We start from the raw sequence: 18,883 nt of genomic DNA, 5'->3' as shown, positions 1-18,883 counted from the left end.
TGACTGAAAAGCAGAAATTCTGCTTTACGCTGGAAACTATAAGTGCTTTTTATTGCTTAAGGGGTTAAAATTTCTTGATTCAATTGGTATTTGGAGTGGTCTGAAATTTGTAGAGTTGCATACGGTAGCAGGTTAGGGTTTAGGCAAAAATAAACAGAGTCAACATGTTGAGTGTGGGGCAGTAAGCCCTTCTAGCGCCTCAATAGATATGCATCATCCTTATAGCTCAAATGGTTAATAATGTTTTCACTACACATAAGATCTTGTATTCGATCAGTATTCATATGTTAATTGAGAAGTAGAAGGCTAAACTTAATATCATCAAAATTAGTTTCGAGGTTTAAAAATATATTTAGTTGTTATAGCTCCCTATGATAAAATAGTTTTTGATTTAGTTATATTTTTTTTCTCAAGTATTTGAAGGAATCTCAAGTTTGAAATTGTTGTTGTCATTCCCCTTTCGCCCGCAGCATGGGTTTCACGATTTGCAAGTACCCATAACAAGAGAATGATGGATGGGTAAACTGATAATGCCAAGCAACGAGTGGACGATTTAGCCCCCACCTGTCTTTGTAACCACTCACTTTCTTTAATTTCATTGGATGCTAAACTGGTGTATTTTATGGTATACCTTCTAACTTCTCTAGCCTCTAGTCTCTCTGATAATGCCAAAAACCCAAAAGGAGAAACAAGCCTGAATTGATGTATATATACAGGGATCCTCAAATATCGTAGGATCCACTCCGCATTGTATTTCATTAATTCAAACCGTCTATTTTTTAGATAATCATTCAAAGATCATCTCTACAAAAAATCACTTGAATCCAATATCATTTGACCACTCAATTGAGTTATTGAAATCTTAGTACTTTTTTAAAGCACCGTGTTCATTAATTTTGTAAGACACAATTAGATGTCAAAACGGTTTCCAATTTATCTAATTTGTTGTAAGGATTATCTATAAATGCAGACTTAAAAAATAGATGGTTTGGATCATTGAAAAAAAAAATCGTAAGTAACCCTAAAAGATGCCCCTCATCCTAGTCACATCTTCAACTTCATTGGCCCATAATTTCTTCAAATGTTGGACAAACCCACATAATTTTATAAAAAAAGCTTGACTGAAAAGCAGAAATTCTGCTTTAAGCTGGAAACTATAAGTGCTTTTTATTGCTTAAGGGGTTAAAATTTCTCGATTCAATTGGTATTTGGAGTGGTCTGAAATTTGTAGAGTTGCATAGGGTAGCAGGTTAGGTAGTAGGTCCTATATATCCTAATCAGATGGCACAAAATCTCAAAAGAGTAGTTACAACTTACAACTTACTAAATATTGGTGAAATTTGACTTTAAACCTCAGTGTTTTAAAAAGGCATCTTTGTCTCCCAATTATGACTTTCTCATATATACCCATGTGCCAAGTTTACATAATATAGATGCATTCACCAAGTTTCTGTCTTCATAGTACGAATCCTTGCTTACCAAAATTAGAGACTTCCTTGCCAGTTGGCATAGGTCTTCAAGTTGTTTCCTATTTCATTGTTAGGAATAAAAAATTACGTAGAAGAGAAAAGGTAACTGGCATTTCTCATAAACTAATACGGGTAGAGATTTTCTTGCCAATTGGCATAGCTCTCAAATCCGAGATGATGGAGAATATTTGTCACCAGCAAAAACAGAAATGTATTATTTTTTCTAATGTAATTTTGTCAACGCTCAGTCATGTGCATATGGGTATAAAATTACGTGCATAAAGCCACAACTAAGGGAGGGAAGATTGGAAAGCATAAGCAAGGAGACTTCAATTAAAATATGTTTGATAAGTAAAGAATTAAGATGTTGTTTTCTCCGTTCTGCAACGTGGTTTGATGATTGAGATTATACATTACAAAATGACAAAAAGAATAAATAAGGTAATATGAGATGGAAGGTAACTAGCATTCTTCATAAACTAATACGATTATGGGTGCTCAATACTTACCTAGGTAAGCTTTGATCCATTGTCCGTATTATTTGATAGCGGAGCTATATCTGGGGAGAAACATACATGTCCCAGTCTCATGAATCGTAATGGTATTTTTAATATATAGTCACAGTAATCAAATGTTCATGTACCAGCTGTATATATAGTTTCTTTCTGGCATAAATAATCATACGATTAGCGGCAGGAGAAGCAGCATCTAGGGGAGGGTTATAGGCTAGCTTGGGGTGTATTTCCATAAATTAATCTTATGTTTACAGTGATCTACTTACTTTTTAAATTATTAGTTTATTAATCCATGATTAAGACTGCAACCTTTCGACAACTTTCTAGCTTCCATTTTAGATGCAATTTCTGCTTTGGTGTACTACCAACATCACTATATTATATCAAAACAGCTAGCTAGAAGAGTTCATAGTAAGCAATATATAGACAGTTGCTAAGTTCAATCGCTCGTACACACGTGTGTGAATGACTCTGTCGATATATTGTAAGTCCAAAATTAAGAAATATATCGATCACTCTCAACATTTTAAAAACATGGAGACAGATAGGAGATGATAACCCGATATTTGTTGGCAATAACTCAAGAGATTTATGTGTGCGATCGTAGGCTGTACAGTCATTTTCATTGATGTATCTCTTATTTTCCTCATACCACCTAACCTACTCTATCTATAACATAGATTTATTTTTGGGCTATAGACCATAGTCTATTATCTATTCTAGTAGTATGGCCCATTTTAAGGTACCATTTAGGTTCAGCTTGGGCCCTGGACTTACCAACCTCTAATCTGACAATAATCATATGCTAATATATAAAGTTCTGGAATTTAATTTCTTCTTTTTTTTCCAACAGAGTCACAAGGACCAACGAGATCTGGCCGAGTGGAAAAGGGTTTGTGTGTACCCCTTTCCCTTATAATTTAAACTATCACTTATGCAAGAGAAAGATTAGTAAGATCAAAATATTATTGCTCCATAACGTAGTATTTTCTGACTGTAATTTAACTAAAACGAATTTAGTGAGCAACATTTGCTTAGAATAGCATATATAACCTATACATCAGGAAAGAAGTAGTATTCTCAATCCCAAATCTTTGTGGATTTCTGTTTATTTGCATTTTTTTTGGCCATTAACCTACCCAATATTGTCTTAACCCAAGCCACACCAACACTTTGGAAAGTAGCACAAGCTAGAAAGTCTCACAGAGGACAAGTTTCTTGAGTGCGGCTGTCGTATAACAACACACTTAAAAGGGTGGTGCCTATATATGTTTTTTCATGGAAATATTAGTGGATTTGCGTGTTCAATGTTTTCGAACTCTAGCTTCAAACTTTTTCTGTACAAGTCTCAGCCATCCCATCCATGGTGAGTTGGATTTCATGGTAACAGCCATGGCAGCAGGTGACCCACTCCTAATGGAGCTGGTTACCAAATTTCCCTCTTAAGTAAATAACGGTTGGAAATTCCATTTCAACTAATATACAGCTTGCAGGCCATGTGACTGCATACTTGAAAATGAAAATACAACATTCATTTGCCCGTTGCAATAATTCTATAGTTAGGGTCATATTTCAAGCCTTTAGATGAGGCTCTATTTCTTAGCTATTGGATCAAATTGATGAACCGTTACGATTAAGAGATTAAAACCTTAAAATGACTCATGCATGTTGTTGCTGTGTTGCACTACATTAGCATATTGAAAGGTAGGCAAGTCCATGTCCCAATCCAAATTCAAATGGGCCGGGACTTTAAATGGGCCAAAGAATTCCTAACTTTGATAAATATACCATACAATTTTGACAAAAAAAAAGAAGAAAAATCATGTCTTACAATCCTCATGCCAAGAAAAGTAAGCTCCTCGTAAGTAAGAAATTCTTTGTGCAAGAAGTTCGTGTTTTGTTAAATGACACATTTTGTATCTGTAACACATCGGTACATTTTGTTATGAACATGTTATCAACAATGATATTGCTTTTAATAAAGAAAGAATGTTTCTATGCACTAAAGAGCTACATCATAAGTGGTTAACTTCGTGTGAGTAAATAACTTAACTTCATGTGCATACACAGACTACAATAGGTGGGCATAGACACGAGTGAGTAAATCTCTTATAATTTTGGGACTTCGACATAAGAGCATCACCAAGAAGGTGTAAAAGGGGATGTAAAGCTCTTTTACATCTTGTGTTGCCGGAATTGACTGCAATGAAGGGATGTAAAAGTAGAACATCGCCTCCAAATGATAAAAAAAAATGCTACATTTACATCCATTTTTACATCTTCCGATGACATTTCTTCAGGAAAGTTCTAATCCGGCAAATATAAGTTCATATTTTTATTGTTGGTTCAATGTGGAAAATATCTTTAAAGCATAGAATTTTTCAAACGTATCTGCTCGGCTAATAAATAGAATGTTTTAACAGTATAGCCGTGCGGCTCTACTCTAGAATTAGAATATTTTAATAGTACCGCCGCGCGGCCGTACCTTGTAAGCAGAATTTTATGAACGGATAGCCGCGCGGCTATACGTTGTAAATGTGTAGCCGGGCGGCTATACCTTATAAATATCATAATGTGATTTTCTCTTTTTCAATTACTTTAATTAGTAGTTATATTTTAATTATTATTTACCTAGAGAATAATTATTTTGTAAATATTTTATTAAATAAAAATATTTAAAAAATTAAACACTATGTGTTAAGTAATATACTTTGTGAAGTTAATTAAAATATTAAGTACTAATTATTCATTAAAGAAATAATAATTAATGAAAGTAATTAAATAAGGCTAAGATATGATTTAATTAATAAAAAGAAAGTTTTTCTTAAAAAAAACTATTGGTATAAGGATACTAAGTTTATATTTTTTTTTTAAAAGAAAACTCTTCTGATGAAATTTCTTCAGAAAAGGTCTAATCCAGCAAATATAAATCCATATTTTTATTGTTGGTTCAATGTGGAAAATATCTTTAAAGTATAAAATATTTCAATAGTATAGCCGCGAGGCTATACGCCATAAATAGAATGTTTTAAAAGTATGGCCGGACGGCTATACTCTACAAATAGAATATTTCAATAGTACAGACGCGCGGCTGTACTCTGTAAGCAGAATTTTATGAAAGTATAGCCGTCCTATACTCTGTAAATTGCATATTTCAAAAGTATAGCCGTGGGGCCATTCCCTATAAATATCATAATGTGGTTTTTTTTTTTTTTTAATTGCTTTAATTAGTAGTTATTCTTTAATTATTATTTACCTAGAGAATAATAATTAAAACATAACAACTAATTAAAGTAATTAAAAAAGAGAAATCTGGATTATGCTATTTAAAGAGTATAGCCGCTCAACTATAATTTTAAAATATTCTATTTATAGAGCTACATCATAAGTGGTTAACTTGTTATGTATACACAGACTTCAGTAGGTGCCCATAGATGATGAGCACATAATTATTACATGTAATATCCCTTAAATGATATTTGTTAGTATCTTAGTTGTTTAATTTTGGACTAATTGCTTTGATACATGGGTATGTCACATGTGAGGTGTTGTTGTTACAAGGATGGCTTAATCAACTTGGACAATAAACATGTGATCGGTTCATAATTGTATATCATTTTGTACCCTTTTAGCTTATGATTTGGTTATGTTATTGAGTTAAACTTGTGCTTTTAATCCATTTTCTGTTTTGATAAGTCCATAATTTCATACACTTGCTTGCCTTCTTTACTTAGTGATTTTGCTTAGTTTCTCTTTATTTTGAGTCACTTACCTCTATTTGTGTGTTTTGTAGGTTAAGATAGCAAGAGATCACATTTGATGCAATCCATGCATGTTAAGGGCTGATTGGCAAAGAGCAAGAGCTTAAAGACAAAACCAAAGTTGGGCCACACTTCTTGTCAGTCCAGTTTCGTAAGTCACCTTGCAGGTCTCATTTCAGCAATCTGCACAACTCGGATGAGGAGACATTCTTCATAGAAGTTGTTCAATTGGGTGTCTAGTATAACATATCCAAACTTCAGCCCAATTGAACATATGTGGAGTCCTTAGCCCGTCCAACACTGAACCATGCTCAGGAGGATTTGCAGCTGCCAGCTTTGAGCCTTGTCTCCTCCTTTAAGCCATGTGCCTCACCCATGCTGCAACTGACTTTGGATCCAACATAATGAGTGATGTGGGGAGGCATTCCAGCTATGAAATTCTAAAGGAGCAAGTTGGTACATGCTGGAGCTATTATAGAGAAAGCATGTGCATGCATGTAAAGCAAAGAAATGAAATGAAGTCAATTCCAGTCTATGTTCGGCTGCCAACTTGCAAGGCCCAAAACGCACACTTCTACTGCTCCGATGGGAATACTTTCTTCATAGAAGTTGTTCCAATGGGTGTCTAGTATAACATATCCAAATTTGAGCACCATTGGATACGTTTTGAAACCTCTGGCCTTCCTACACCAAGACTGGTTCAGAAAACTCGTTTTTCAGCAACCAAAAGGCAACCACATGGGTTGGCAACCAAAAGGCAACCACATGGGTTGGCAGCAAAGGCAGCCACAACTGATCACCTTTGAACCCATGTGAAGATGCTTGAGGTGCAGCAAAAGATGAAGGATGGTGTGGGAGTTCATCATGATGGGAGTTCATCATGATGTTCCTCCCTCTTAGCCCTATAAATAGAGAAGCCTTCAAGCTTCAAAACACACCCCAAGGGGGGGAGCTCTCAAACACTTCTCTAGAGCTCCCTTCCCTTCTCTCCCTCAAATTCTCTTAGTTTCCTTTCTAGTTTTCAATTGTTGTAATGAAATATTTGTGCTGAAATTCAACTTAAGTTTTTCAAGTTCTACTTTACTTTTATTTGTAATGTACATTCTTTCTTAAGTATTCAAGTTTAATTAGTTTCCAAGTTTCAATTATGATTTTTGTTCTTATTCATTATGCTTATAAGTTAATATGCTAGTTTGAATTATTGATCACCATTTAGGCTTGCATGTTAGCTATCTTGGTTTGAATTAAGAGTAGACACCATGCTTTAATTCGAATTGAACTATGAATAGGAAGAGTATGTATGGACATTCGACAACAGGGATTAGATACATGCTTGGTTGTTTAAATTGTTCTTCTATGCTTAATGGGTTCCTAATGCTTAGTTTTAGGTTAGACAACAAATGATCAAATTAGGGAATTAGGAACACAAGGTTATGACCAAACACCATGGCTTAATCATACTTTAGCTAGAATCAATCCGTTAATCTAATTGAACTTGGGAACTTATTTGCTTGAGTTATTTCATTCTTTCTTGTTTTATTTATTTTCTTTTTTTCATTTCTATTTTGTGTAGGGGAAACAAATTGGATCATTCAATCACCAATCCTCGTGGGATCGACCTCGCACTTACATATGCTATACTACCAAACGGCTCGTGCACTTGCGAGTATCACAAGTTGAGGATGCAGTTGAAACCATTTTGGTGCAGCTGAATCGAAGCAACAAGTTTTTGAACATGTCATGGGCATTCACGTGGGTTGGTAACAAGATGATGAAAGGCTACCTTTTGGAGGTTTGCACATGCCAAAGGAATGCAAAGAGAGAGATGGTTGGCCACCAAAGGAAAAGAATAGCAAAGGAAAATTAGGTATTGCCCAGCCAACCAAAAGGAAATATAAAGAATGAGAAAGTGAGGAATAAAAGGAATGAGATAAGGAAATGGAATCATGATGGCAATAAACAATGGAAGTGGAGCATCAATTGAAGAATTAAAGAAGAAGAAAGCTGCGGGAATGGCTGATGGGATAATAATTTATTCAAGACATATTGCAAGGTTGCAACATGAGCTTCTCCTATAAATAGAGAGATCCTCCACAGCATTCAACACACACCAAGCTCCACAACTCTTGAGCTCTCTCTCCTTCCTCCAATTCTTCTAGTTCTAAATTTCTGTTTTAGTTTTATTTTATGGGGAACTAACTCCCTAGCTAAGGCTAGGGGGAAAGCTTTTAATATGAGTGTGTAATTTTTATTAGTTTGATCCAAACTTAAGCTTTAATGTGAATTTGTAGTTTTTGTTCAAATGGAATTTGTAGTTTTCTTTTTAATTAATTGATGAATGTTTGATAATCTATTTCATGGGTTCAATCATGTTTTTCCCATTGTGTAGTAAAAACTTTTATGCTTTTAAAAGAGAAGAGAATTACTTAGATTCCTAGAATTTTGATGAAGATTATTTTTTGATAGTTTGTTGCCAATGGTACAAGTTATGCTTAGAATACTTCTAAAGGAAATTAAAAAGAGTTTTAATTATTTTGAACAACTACAATGGAAAATATTATGTGGATCAAATTAATAAGAGTTGCATGCTTATGTTAAAAGTGGAACCCCAATACCTTAGTGTTTTAATCAATTAAATTTTCTCTAAATCAAATCTTGCATAAATCTACCTCTCAATCACACTTGTTCTTTTTCATCTCTGTTATTTTCTTTACCCTGCTCTCTGTGGATACGACACTCGGACTTCCGAGCTACACTACTATACGATACCTTCCCTTGGGTTTTGCAAAGTGGTACAAACAATAGACACGAGTGAGTAAATAAATCTTATAATTTTGGGACTTCGACATAAGTGTCCAAAGAAATTAGGTGGCCATAGATGCAATACAATTGTACACTGAGGTTAGAATGAAAGGTTATTGTGAGAGGTTATAATGAGAGGGTCTTTAATAGCCGTTCGATCCAATGCATAGTTATTATTGAAATGTTGGATTGAACCCCCTCATTGTAACCCCTCAACATAACTCCTCATTATAAAAGCTTCCCACAATCATATAGAGAGGGACAAAAAGGCCGTATGACTCTTTTCATGGGCTCAAAATAGCAACAATCCCTTATTATTTATAAAGGCTTAACTGAAAAAATAGACCTTGGTAGAGAGATGCAGCTTGAAGGCTTGCTCAAGGACCGATCCACTCAGGGTTGCTTTCGTCTTGGGCCTCTCATATATAATATCACACGAGCAAATACCCATAATTTATTTGAACAAAAATTCTCTGTGCATGGAGTGGAGTATAGCTTTAGTTGAGCTCTTACACCTCCATTTAAGTGGGTAGAGGTTTGAAATCCTTAGACACCCAATTAATATTTGTGTAAAACCCCTCCTCAAATCGCTTGTGCTAAAAAGAGTAAAAAATTTCTCCATGCAGAATGTATGTTCTTTACATTTACTATTAAAAAAAATGTATCGATAATATGTATGTAGTACGATTTATTAGTTACAATGATTACATTGATGACATATTGAATAAATAAGCTATTTTATAACTTGATTCTTCGATTAAATGTATTGAAATATACATAAATTGACATAGTAGTGATGGAAAATGATCCCATCATCACCCTATGCCCCCTTGGTTGGTTGTATATGCAAGAAGCTTCAATCAATCCCATCACCCTTGGCCCCAAACACTATCATGAAATGGGTTTAAAATGACCTTGGACATTCATGCACGCTTAATTTATAATTAGGGGGCTTGCAAAAACATAATTAGGGTGCTCCACATTTGGAAGCCAACTTGTTCCTCCTAAGTTAACCAAACCCTGGTCTTGATTTGTGATCATCAGTTCCCCACCACCTTTTGGTTTTTCTTTTCAGTTCTCTTATGGGGTTGGCTGGTGTTTGTTGTTGTTCCCTTGTATTTTATGGCCAAAATGACAAAACGCAAAAAGATACGATGGTTCACCAACAAAATCATATTTTTCATGCCAAGCATATACCTCCTACAATGATATACGAGTCACACCCTTCTAGCTGTAACCCAAAGTTCCATGGGCTAAATTTACCTTACGTACACAGGAAATTTCAACAGTAAGGGCCATATTGCACCAAGTTGGACTTTACAACACATGTGAGAGAAAAAAAGAGATACGTAGAATAAAAAAGGAGAAACGAAGGGAAAAAAAACAGGAGAAAAGCAAAAAACAAATATAGAAAGAAGAAACTGTGGAAAAAGCTCAATTCGTAGTAGATCCAAACCATAAAAAAAATTGAGAAACAAAGGAAAAAAAAAGAGAAAGGTGGGAAAACAAAAAGAAATAGGAAGAAGAGAGAAAGGTGGAAAAGAAGAAAGCAAGACAGAAATGAAGAAAATACGAAAAAGAGAGAACATAGGTATTGAATTTTTTTTTTTTTAAATGCATGTGCTAGAGAGAGTGACTACATGGATCTTGAAAACTACAAAAAAGGCATGGGCTATAGCCCATACAGCCCAATAGCTGGATTCGTCCCTGCCTCCTACAATGATATATGAGTCACACCCTTCTAGCTGTAACCCAAAGTTGTACCTTTGGATCGAATAATATCTCCAATACAGTAGTTATGCATTCAAGTTCCATTTCTAATCAAGCTCACCCACTAAAATCGAATAATATCTCCAATACAGTAGTTATGCATTCAAGTTCCATTTCTAATCAAGCTCGCCCCTTTTAGTGGATTAGATTATACAACTGAATATGATTCACAATCATAATCAGATGTTTAGTAGCTTAAAAACAACTTAAAATAAGTTATGTCTAATCACAATCATAGTTATGCATGAATTTATATTGCTTTTTCAGTGTTTTATCATCAGCGACTGAAATATTGACTAACACACACACATAATCTTCATTTTGACTACTTCGACAGAGAAAGCCAATGTTAATGGATAAGATCTTCTTCTTCTTCTTAGGGGTGGGCATTGGAACCTCAAAACCACAAAACCGAACCGAATTGAATCGAAAAAATTCAAAACAAAACCGTGTTGACTGAAAAAGTCAAAAACTAGAAAAAAATCCAAACCAAACTGGTTTAGACGGGTTCCGGTTCTGGTTTTTCAACACACATAACCAGTCCAGCATAATTAATTTATATATATATATATATATATATATATATATTTTATTATATATATTTATAATATATTTTTTTACACATGGCTCTTGTTATTGGTTGTATATGGTGTTACCATAGGAGTGAATGCACATGATCAGCACAAAACTTGTACCCTCCGTTTGGATGCGGGAAAATAACTCGGAATTTAGCTAAAAGTCAGGAATTTAAGAGAAGAAATTGACAAGTCCCTTGTTTGGCAACTTAAGCGCGGAATTTATTAAATGACGCGCGGAAAAAATCATGGAAATTGAGTCATCAAATTCCTGAGTTTAATTTTCACAAAAATAGATGTCATTTCACAATTTCCATAGTGCGGGAATTCATATTTTCCATGGAGCCAAAACTTAAATAAATAAAAAAAGCCAAACCTTTCATAAAAAAAAAGTCATTAATCACTATGTAGTTGTTTGCTAGCTTTATCACTTTGTGTTATCGCCTTGCTCTGTAGTTGTTAGCTTCATCTAAAACAAGTCATTAATACCCTCATAATCTTAATCGTTTATTCCTATACTTTTGTCTGCAACTTTTTAATCGAAGCCCTTTTAATTTCTTTGGTCATTGGTCTTTTGGCAAGTGAAAAAGAAGTATCAGGGTCTTGATTGCTTCTAGTTCTAATTCCATAGGTACCAGAGAAGTGTTTGCACATGAAAATATTGAATTAAAGCTGATTGATGATATTAATTCAGCAATACCTTGTGTATCAAATTCTAATGATGAAGTTGATTATGTTGATTTGGATGGTGATACACAAGATTTAGAAGATATTCATGTTATTGATGATATTTCACCAACATCAACAAATGGTCAAAAGAGAAGAAATCATGCACCAAATTCTTCTGATATTCTTCCTACAAAGAAAAGAGCTGCTGTCAAAGATGTTATTGCTGATTTGATTGCTAGAATGGCTTTATCATTTGAAGAGTTTATCCGTGCTGATACTAAGAACCTTGATCCAGCAGAGGTATATGTTGAAGTACAAGCAGTACCAGGTCTTAGTGAAAATGAACAACTCAAAGCATGAGCCTGGCCGATAGAAAATGACAAATAATTTCATATGCTGAAGGCACTCCCAATTGAGAAAAAAAAGAGAGAGTATGTTGCTGATGCTTATTGCACGTGGGGAGTGATTTGGTTTGCTAATATGCTCTGTTTGTTTAAGTTGAGTTATTTAGTTCATCAAACGATATGTTATTTTATACTTCGAGGAATACCTTCTATGTCGGTTATCAGTTTTTTTTTTTTCTTTCAAAATATTTAATTTATGTCATTTATAATTTACATGAGATATCCAAACATTGAATATTTTCAATTTTCGTCATTTACAAAATCCGACATACATAAATTCAAACATTGAAATCTTCAATTGCCAGAAATTGAAATGACGGAAATCTAAATTCCGTCATTTTAGAATTCTATGTGATTGGCAATTCCTTCATCCAAACGAAGAAGGTTTTTCCTTCAGCCGATTAGGTTTTCAGCGATTAGTTTTTTGGTTTTTCCCGTCTTTCCTCCCTCCAATTTCGTTCCTCCCCCCTTCAGCCGCGCCGAAACCTCTTTGACAGATCTCTCAGCCAAACCTCTTCTCCCTCAGCCTTCCTCTCTCTCTCTCTCTCTCTCTCTCTCTGACAGAGGCTGTCTGCGCCAATCCTCTCTGCGCAAAACCTCATCTCCGGCAAACCTCTCTGTCAACAGCGCCTCTCTCAGCCTCCGTTTCTCTCTAAAGCGCCACCTCTCTCAGTCGCCGCCATCACAGGTCAGATTGTCTCCCTCTTTTTTTTTTTTCTTTTTCTTTTTCTTTTCTGTTCCCCCTTCTAATCTCTGACTAACTCTATCTGTCTGCAATTCGCAGATTCAGCACAGCAGTTCGCAGCCACATCTTCATTTTATGTAGCTGTCTTTCTCTCTGTCAGGGTATGATTCGCAATTCGCAGATTTTTTTTTTCTTTTCCCCCTTCGAATCTTTGTTATGCTGTCAAGTTTAGATTATTTCTTCACCTAGCTGGCTTGTGGTTCTTAGCTTTGTTATTGTCTGTTGTTTGCGCAGGGTGTTTTTCAAATTGATTTTGGGTTGTGATTCAAATTGATTTAGGGTGTTTTTCAAATTGATATAGGTTTGATTAAAATAAAATGGCAGCCCTAGTAATTTATCAAATTGATTCAAATTGATTGAGGTTTGATTAAAATAAAATGGCAGCCCTAGAAATTTATCAAATTGATTGAGGTTTGATTAAAATAAAATGACAGCGCTAGAAATTTATCAAATTGATTTAGGTTTGATTAGCAGCAGTTCATGCAGATTAGCAGGAAATTTCTGGAGCAGGTTGCAGCTTCCAGCATCAGTTCTGCCACTCTTTGAGGTATTCTTCATTTCTCTCTCTCTTTCTCTCTCTCTCTCTCTCTCTCTCTCTCTCTCTCTCTCTCTCTCAGATTTTGATGTTCTGCTGAAATTCTGCAGATTTTTTAATTGTTTTTTGTGGATAAATTTCCTCTGTTTTTAATTGTTTTCATCTGCCAAATTCATGTTATAACGAAGAGTTCTTGTTTGTATACACTTCTGGTCAGATTTCAGGGTCTTCATTTGCTAATATTTGCCTTGTGTTATGAAATCAAACTGCCTTTTTAAACAATGCTGCTGCCACTTGTGTTTCCATGAACCAAAACTAATCATGAAAATGAACTATACAGAGGGATGCTCTATTTGAATCTGTAGAGAATTATGAATTTGGGTTCTGCCACTTGAGGATGTATATATACAGCTTTTAACTCATACACTGTTTTGTTCTTATAATTTAGAAGAATACAAGTTGAAGAGAATATTGACTTTGACAACAATTTATTAAGCTATACATGTGTAAGGACCTTATTTTAATACATGTCTCTCACTCTTAGATTATGAGCTTTATTATGTTTAAGGACCTAATTGGGAAATGAATATAAATATGTACATAGTTATTTTTGAGGTTTGGCAAAATCCTGCCTACGTGACTACATTACTATGAGAACAATAACAGTACAAGACAAATCAGCAGTGTATGCACATAATTAACTACATCTTATCATTTCCATTTATGTAAAAAAGTTTCCAAATTGATCCCCGTTTCCACAACAAATTACATATTAAACTATATTAGCAAAGAAAAAAAGAACTGAGGCTTATATACCGTGCAGGCGACGAAGGCCAAGAGGAAGAAAGCCTGGTCGCTCAAGCTCAATTTGGCCACCGACGAAGACGGAACGCTAGGTTTTTCGACTTCCACATTCCATGGACTTTGCAAAGTGTCGTTTTGAACCTGAAAAGAAGCCTCCTTTATGCCCTCTGCTGCTGCCAATTCGAACTGGGACAATGACGATGACGTCGCTTTGGTGGAATTGGGAGCACAAAGCGTGATTGAGCGGGAGGGCCTGGAAGTGGAGGTGAGAGAAACAGAGCTGAATTTACAGCGCTGGAGAAGAGTGATTGAAGAAGAAGAAAGAGATGATGATGAAGTATGATTATTAGGGTTGGAGGCACAAATTGGAGGTGAGAAGTGTGAGAAATGAACAGATTTCATTTCTGCCACCAAAATTGGGAGCTCAGGAGCTTACTCCTAAGCCACTCCTAAGCTCCACAGTCAACTTGCCGCAATTTCGGATAAATCAAGAAGGAAGAAGAAGGAAACACACGTGTGAAAAAAAATAAATCTGAAAACCACACGTGAAAACGCAGAGGAAATGAGATGCGAAGATCCAAAACTACCCCCGCTGTTTCTGTAATGTGTAGACTAAAAGCGACATTATCTATTTACCGTTATTCATAGTTTGACCCCAAGGTCGTTTGTTGTGTGTGTTTGCCCTATTTTGGTGTATTCACGAGTTGGCCTCAATAGTCTGTTGTCTTATTCTCATTGGTCCTTCAGTTGCAAAATTGCAAAATAGCCACACTGAAGGAACACGGGAAGAACTGTCGGTAAACGTGTGCAAATTCCAACTTCAAAGGGGGGCCCGAAGGAGCCAAATCAACTCTCTCGCTCTTACACTGGGACTGGTCTACTCTACTTCCCTTCCCTCCCCTGCTGCTATTTTGATCCTACTCTGCATTTGGTTAACTGGTAACTCTCTCTCTCTCTCTCTCTCTCTCTCTCTGATTTTCCAAGCCTCTGTTTGGTCTCCGAGAAATCGAAAAGGAAAAATAAATCAACTTTCGTCTAAAAGATGGGACCTTCCTTCCTGGTAACCAGAAAAGTTTGTATCTTGGGTTCAGTGGAGGGAGGCTATTTGGTTTCTGTCATTTCCAATTTATCTCAAATTCAGAACTTTGCTTTCTTTTTATATGTTTGCGGCTTGTAATCAGTAGTTACAGCTCTAAGCATATTAAACGCGGTCGTTTATTCTGATTGGTTTTACCATTTTGGTCATAGAAGCCTATACGCCAAATTGACTATATGCATGAGATAGAATACACAAGTAACACAACAAGATGTTCAATGTATTGTTCTACTTGTACAAATTTAGGTAACTGTCAATGTCTTTTTGATGTTCACAATACCAAGTTTATTGAAATTGGTAAAAATGGGACCATGTAGTAAATGGTGCAGCATCCTATGTCCTTGTAGATCTAACTAGAGGATTGGCTTTTAGAGGAAGCCATGTTGCATGAAATGATGGTTGAAAAATTGAAGACAATTGTAAAAGCTTTGTTTTTCACATCGAACCAACTGCCTATTAATGGGCAGAATGTGATTCATTTGATGAGACCAAGTTTATTGAAATTGGTAAAAATGGGACCATGTAGTAAATGGTGCAGCAGCCTATGCCCTTGTAGATCTAACTAGAGGATTGGATTTTAGAGGAAGGCATGTTGCATGAAATGGTGGTTGAAAAATTGAAGATAATTGTAAAAGCTTTGTTTTTCACATTGAACCAACTGCCTATTAATGGGTAGAATGTGATTCATTGGATGAGTGCATGTAATAGTTGAAACATGGGTGTTTGAGAGAAAAGGAACTCTTGGGAAATACTGTGAGCCGCACAGGTTATGGTTTGGGTTATGTTGATTTAACTCTAAGTGTGTCTTGTACGGTTATTGTTCTCATAGTAATGTAGTCACGTAGGCAGGATTTTGCCAAACCTCATAAATCTCTTGTGCACTATCTTTATTCCTTGGTTTATTTTATTCTGCTCAAGTGTTGTTTGCATTGTGGTGTGATTATTTCTGAATCTTGATTTACCACGGTTAAAAAGCACCAAAGTATTGTGATTTTCTAATATTCAAGCATTGGTTTCTTGACTATTTGCCTTCTTTTTTTGTTGTAATTTTCGAACTGCCGTGTGTGCACTGTATGCATTTTGTTTATGACTAATATCTGCCAGACAAGTGATTATTCAATTTCGAGGGTTTGGTTTTAGATGTTAATGCGTGATACCATAATAAATTTAGTCTTGATCCTTTGCATAGTTGTTCCTATTGCATTGGATCAAAATTTTACAATGCTAAGTTGGGTTTCGACGGAAGGAAATGTAACTCTGTCAATGGAGATCATTCTAAAAAGTAGAAAAGCCACACCTGCTGTTAAGCATACTATGCTGGAACTCAATCTTTATATGATTGTGGTTATAGGTTAATAGGCTGAACTACATTTTAAGGCATGATTTTTCAGTGGTTCTGTGTTTTAACTTCAGGAGTTTGAACTAAAGTTTGTTTATTAATTAACAGGTCAAATAGGTTTTAGCAGAACTCGGCAGTTGTACATGGTTCTAGGATGGAAAAAAGCAATGGCAATAAAGCAACCCAGATTTTTTGGAGCATAGTTAGTTTCTTGAGGAGATGTCTTTTTCTTGTAATTTCTGTTCGTCCTATACCTCATCACATTGCATTCATCATGGATGGAAATAGAAGATATGCTAAAAAGCGTAAGTTGAAGGAAGGGGATGGACATAGGGTTGGGTTTTTGGCTCTGATGTCCATGCTCAAGTATTGTTATGAGTTGGGAGTTAGATATGTGACTATATATGCCTTTAGTATTGATAATTTCAAAATGGACCCTGAAGAAGTTCAATCCTTGATGGACCTGATACAGGAGAAAATTGAAGGGTTAATCAAGGAAGAAAGCATAGTTAACCGCTATGGAATTAAGGTACACTTTATAGGGAACCTAAAACTCTTGAGTGAACCTGTTAGGTTGGCAGCTGAGAGGGCTATGGAGGCCACTGCCAACAACTCCAGAGGAGTTCTGTCAATATGTATTGCCTACACTTCCACTGATGAGATTGTGCATGCTGTTCAAGAATCGTGCGAAGAAAAATCAGATGAAATCAGTGTGATGAATGCAAGTGGAGCTGGGTATGGTCTACTTCAACTTGGAGGGAATGAAAAGGAAGAAAGGGAGAACATTGTAAAATTGACAGATATTGAAAAGCATATGTACATGGCTGTTGCACCTGACCCTGATATTCTAATCCGTACTTCTGGCGAAACCCGGTTGAGCAATTTTCTTTTGTGGCAGAGTGCACACTGTTATTTGTACTCTCCGTCTGTGCTCTGGCCAGAGATTGGTTTCCGGCATTTCGCTTGGGCGATCTTGAGCTTTCAGCGTAGCTACTTTTATCTGGACAGAAAAAGGAAACAGTCATAATTTTGTTTATTGATGTATTTTCACGTTTGGTCTACTTGTTTCTGAATTTCTATCCTCTCTAACAAATACAGATTAGATGCAGGCTTGAAGCGTTTTTCAGTGCCCCAGCCTGTAGTTCTTACATTGTAAACATTAGTCTGCTGTATTGTAAGAATAATTTGCTTCCCTGTGTGGTTGCTTTGCATTATTAGATATTAGCATCGGTCAATGAAAGCTATCAATTTTTAGAATTTTCGGCTATTTCTACATGTACTAGATTATGCAAAAGAATCAACCTGACATTTCTTTTGCTTTATTTAAAGAAACCTTTAGTGTTGCATTTTATTTGTTTAACTTTAATCTAACAAAAGTAGTGGTCCAGAGAACAATTTTTTGTTGGGAAGCTAATTCTAATTGGATCAAAGAAAAACTCTCACATTTTTCAGTTGAGGGGACGGCATAAAGTTCACAGGCAAAATGGTTGCCACATGTGTTCATATCTAAAAGTTGGGATTTAAGTTAGTGCTGTAGCATTAAAATGACATGATTAATTAGTTAGTTCATATTTTTCACACAAGCACCGTCGGTGTTTATTTATTTATTTTTATAGATGGGTAATTACAGGTTAGATTTGGTGGGAATATTTATAGGACTTATATTCTTCAACAACACGCCCTTTCATATGGGGCTATTACATAGTTGCACACATGTGGAGCCAAGATCACATCAAAGTCACGGATATTTATTTGCTCAATTATATGCCTTCTAGTGTTTTGGACTTCCGTACTCTGATCCAAGCGCTCAACATGGGCTCCTGTCCTCTTTCTTGATGCTCATACCACGAGTATTTGGCTGAGTGGCGTATGTTCATTTGCCACGGATATTTAATTATTATTTAACTAGAGAATAATTAGTTTGTAAATATTTAAAAAAATTAAACACTATGTGTTAAGTAATATAATTTGTGAAGTTAATTAAAATATTAAGTACTAATTATTCATTAAATAAATAATAATTAAAATATAATAACTAATGAAAGTAATTAAATAAGGCTAAGATATGATTTAATTAATAAAAATAAAGTTTTTTTATAAAAAAAAATATTGGTATAAGGATACTAAGTTTATATTTATTTTTAAAAGAAAACTCTTCTGATGAAATTTCTTCGGAAAAGGTCTAATCCGGGAAATATAAATCCATATTTTTATTGTCGGTTCAATGTGGAAAATATCTTTAAAGTATAGAATATTTCAAAAGTATAGCCGTGAGGCTATACTCCATAAATAGAATGTTTAAACAGTATAGCCGGATGGCTATACTCTACAAATAGAATATTTCAATAGTACAGACGCGCGGCTGTATTTTGTAAGCAGAATTTTACGAAAGTATAGCC

The 18,883-nt window shown here is 35.3% G+C and overlaps 1 protein-coding gene and 1 long non-coding RNA gene across 7 annotated transcripts; both read left to right on the top strand.

The window, feature by feature from the left end:
* The first annotated feature begins 6,664 nt into the window (after positions 1 to 6,664).
* On the top strand, positions 6,665 to 8,072 carry LOC148296893 (uncharacterized). Its single transcript, XR_015833996.1, has 2 exons — positions 6,665 to 6,837; positions 7,319 to 8,072. It is a non-coding gene; the product is annotated as an uncharacterized LOC148296893 (long non-coding RNA).
* Positions 8,073 to 12,256: 4,184 nt separating this feature from the next.
* Positions 12,257 to 17,741, top strand: LOC110759331 (dehydrodolichyl diphosphate synthase CPT3). Of its 6 annotated transcripts, none has more exons than XM_021961380.2 (5): positions 12,257 to 12,653; positions 12,750 to 12,811; positions 13,197 to 13,257; positions 14,069 to 14,988; positions 16,593 to 17,741. In XM_021961380.2, the coding sequence occupies exon 5, from the start codon at positions 16,639 to 16,641 to the stop codon at positions 17,509 to 17,511; it is 873 nt and encodes a 290-aa protein (XP_021817072.1). In that variant the 5' UTR covers positions 12,257 to 12,653; positions 12,750 to 12,811; positions 13,197 to 13,257; positions 14,069 to 14,988; positions 16,593 to 16,638; the 3' UTR covers positions 17,512 to 17,741. The 6 variants fall into 6 exon arrangements, with proteins under 6 accessions (XP_021817072.1, XP_021817075.1, XP_021817074.1 ...); XM_021961383.2 differs by having other exon boundaries at positions 13,188 to 13,257; XM_021961382.2 differs by having other exon boundaries at positions 13,185 to 13,257.
* Positions 17,742 to 18,883: the final 1,142 nt, after the last annotated feature.

The sequence above is a fragment of the Prunus avium genome, chromosome 2 (assembly GCF_965620075.1).
Source record: "Prunus avium chromosome 2, drPruAviu1.hap1.1, whole genome shotgun sequence".
NCBI lineage: Eukaryota > Viridiplantae > Streptophyta > Magnoliopsida > Rosales > Rosaceae > Prunus > Prunus avium.
The sequence above is the reverse complement of the archived record's forward strand: the minus strand, read 5'-3'. Positions and strand labels throughout refer to the sequence as shown.

What these genes read in the sequence shown, in the direction of transcription:
- LOC110759331 (XM_088249025.1), top strand. Translation starts at nt 16,639, where the DNA reads ATGGAAAAAAGCAATGGCAATAAAGCAACCCAGATTTTTTGGAGCATA.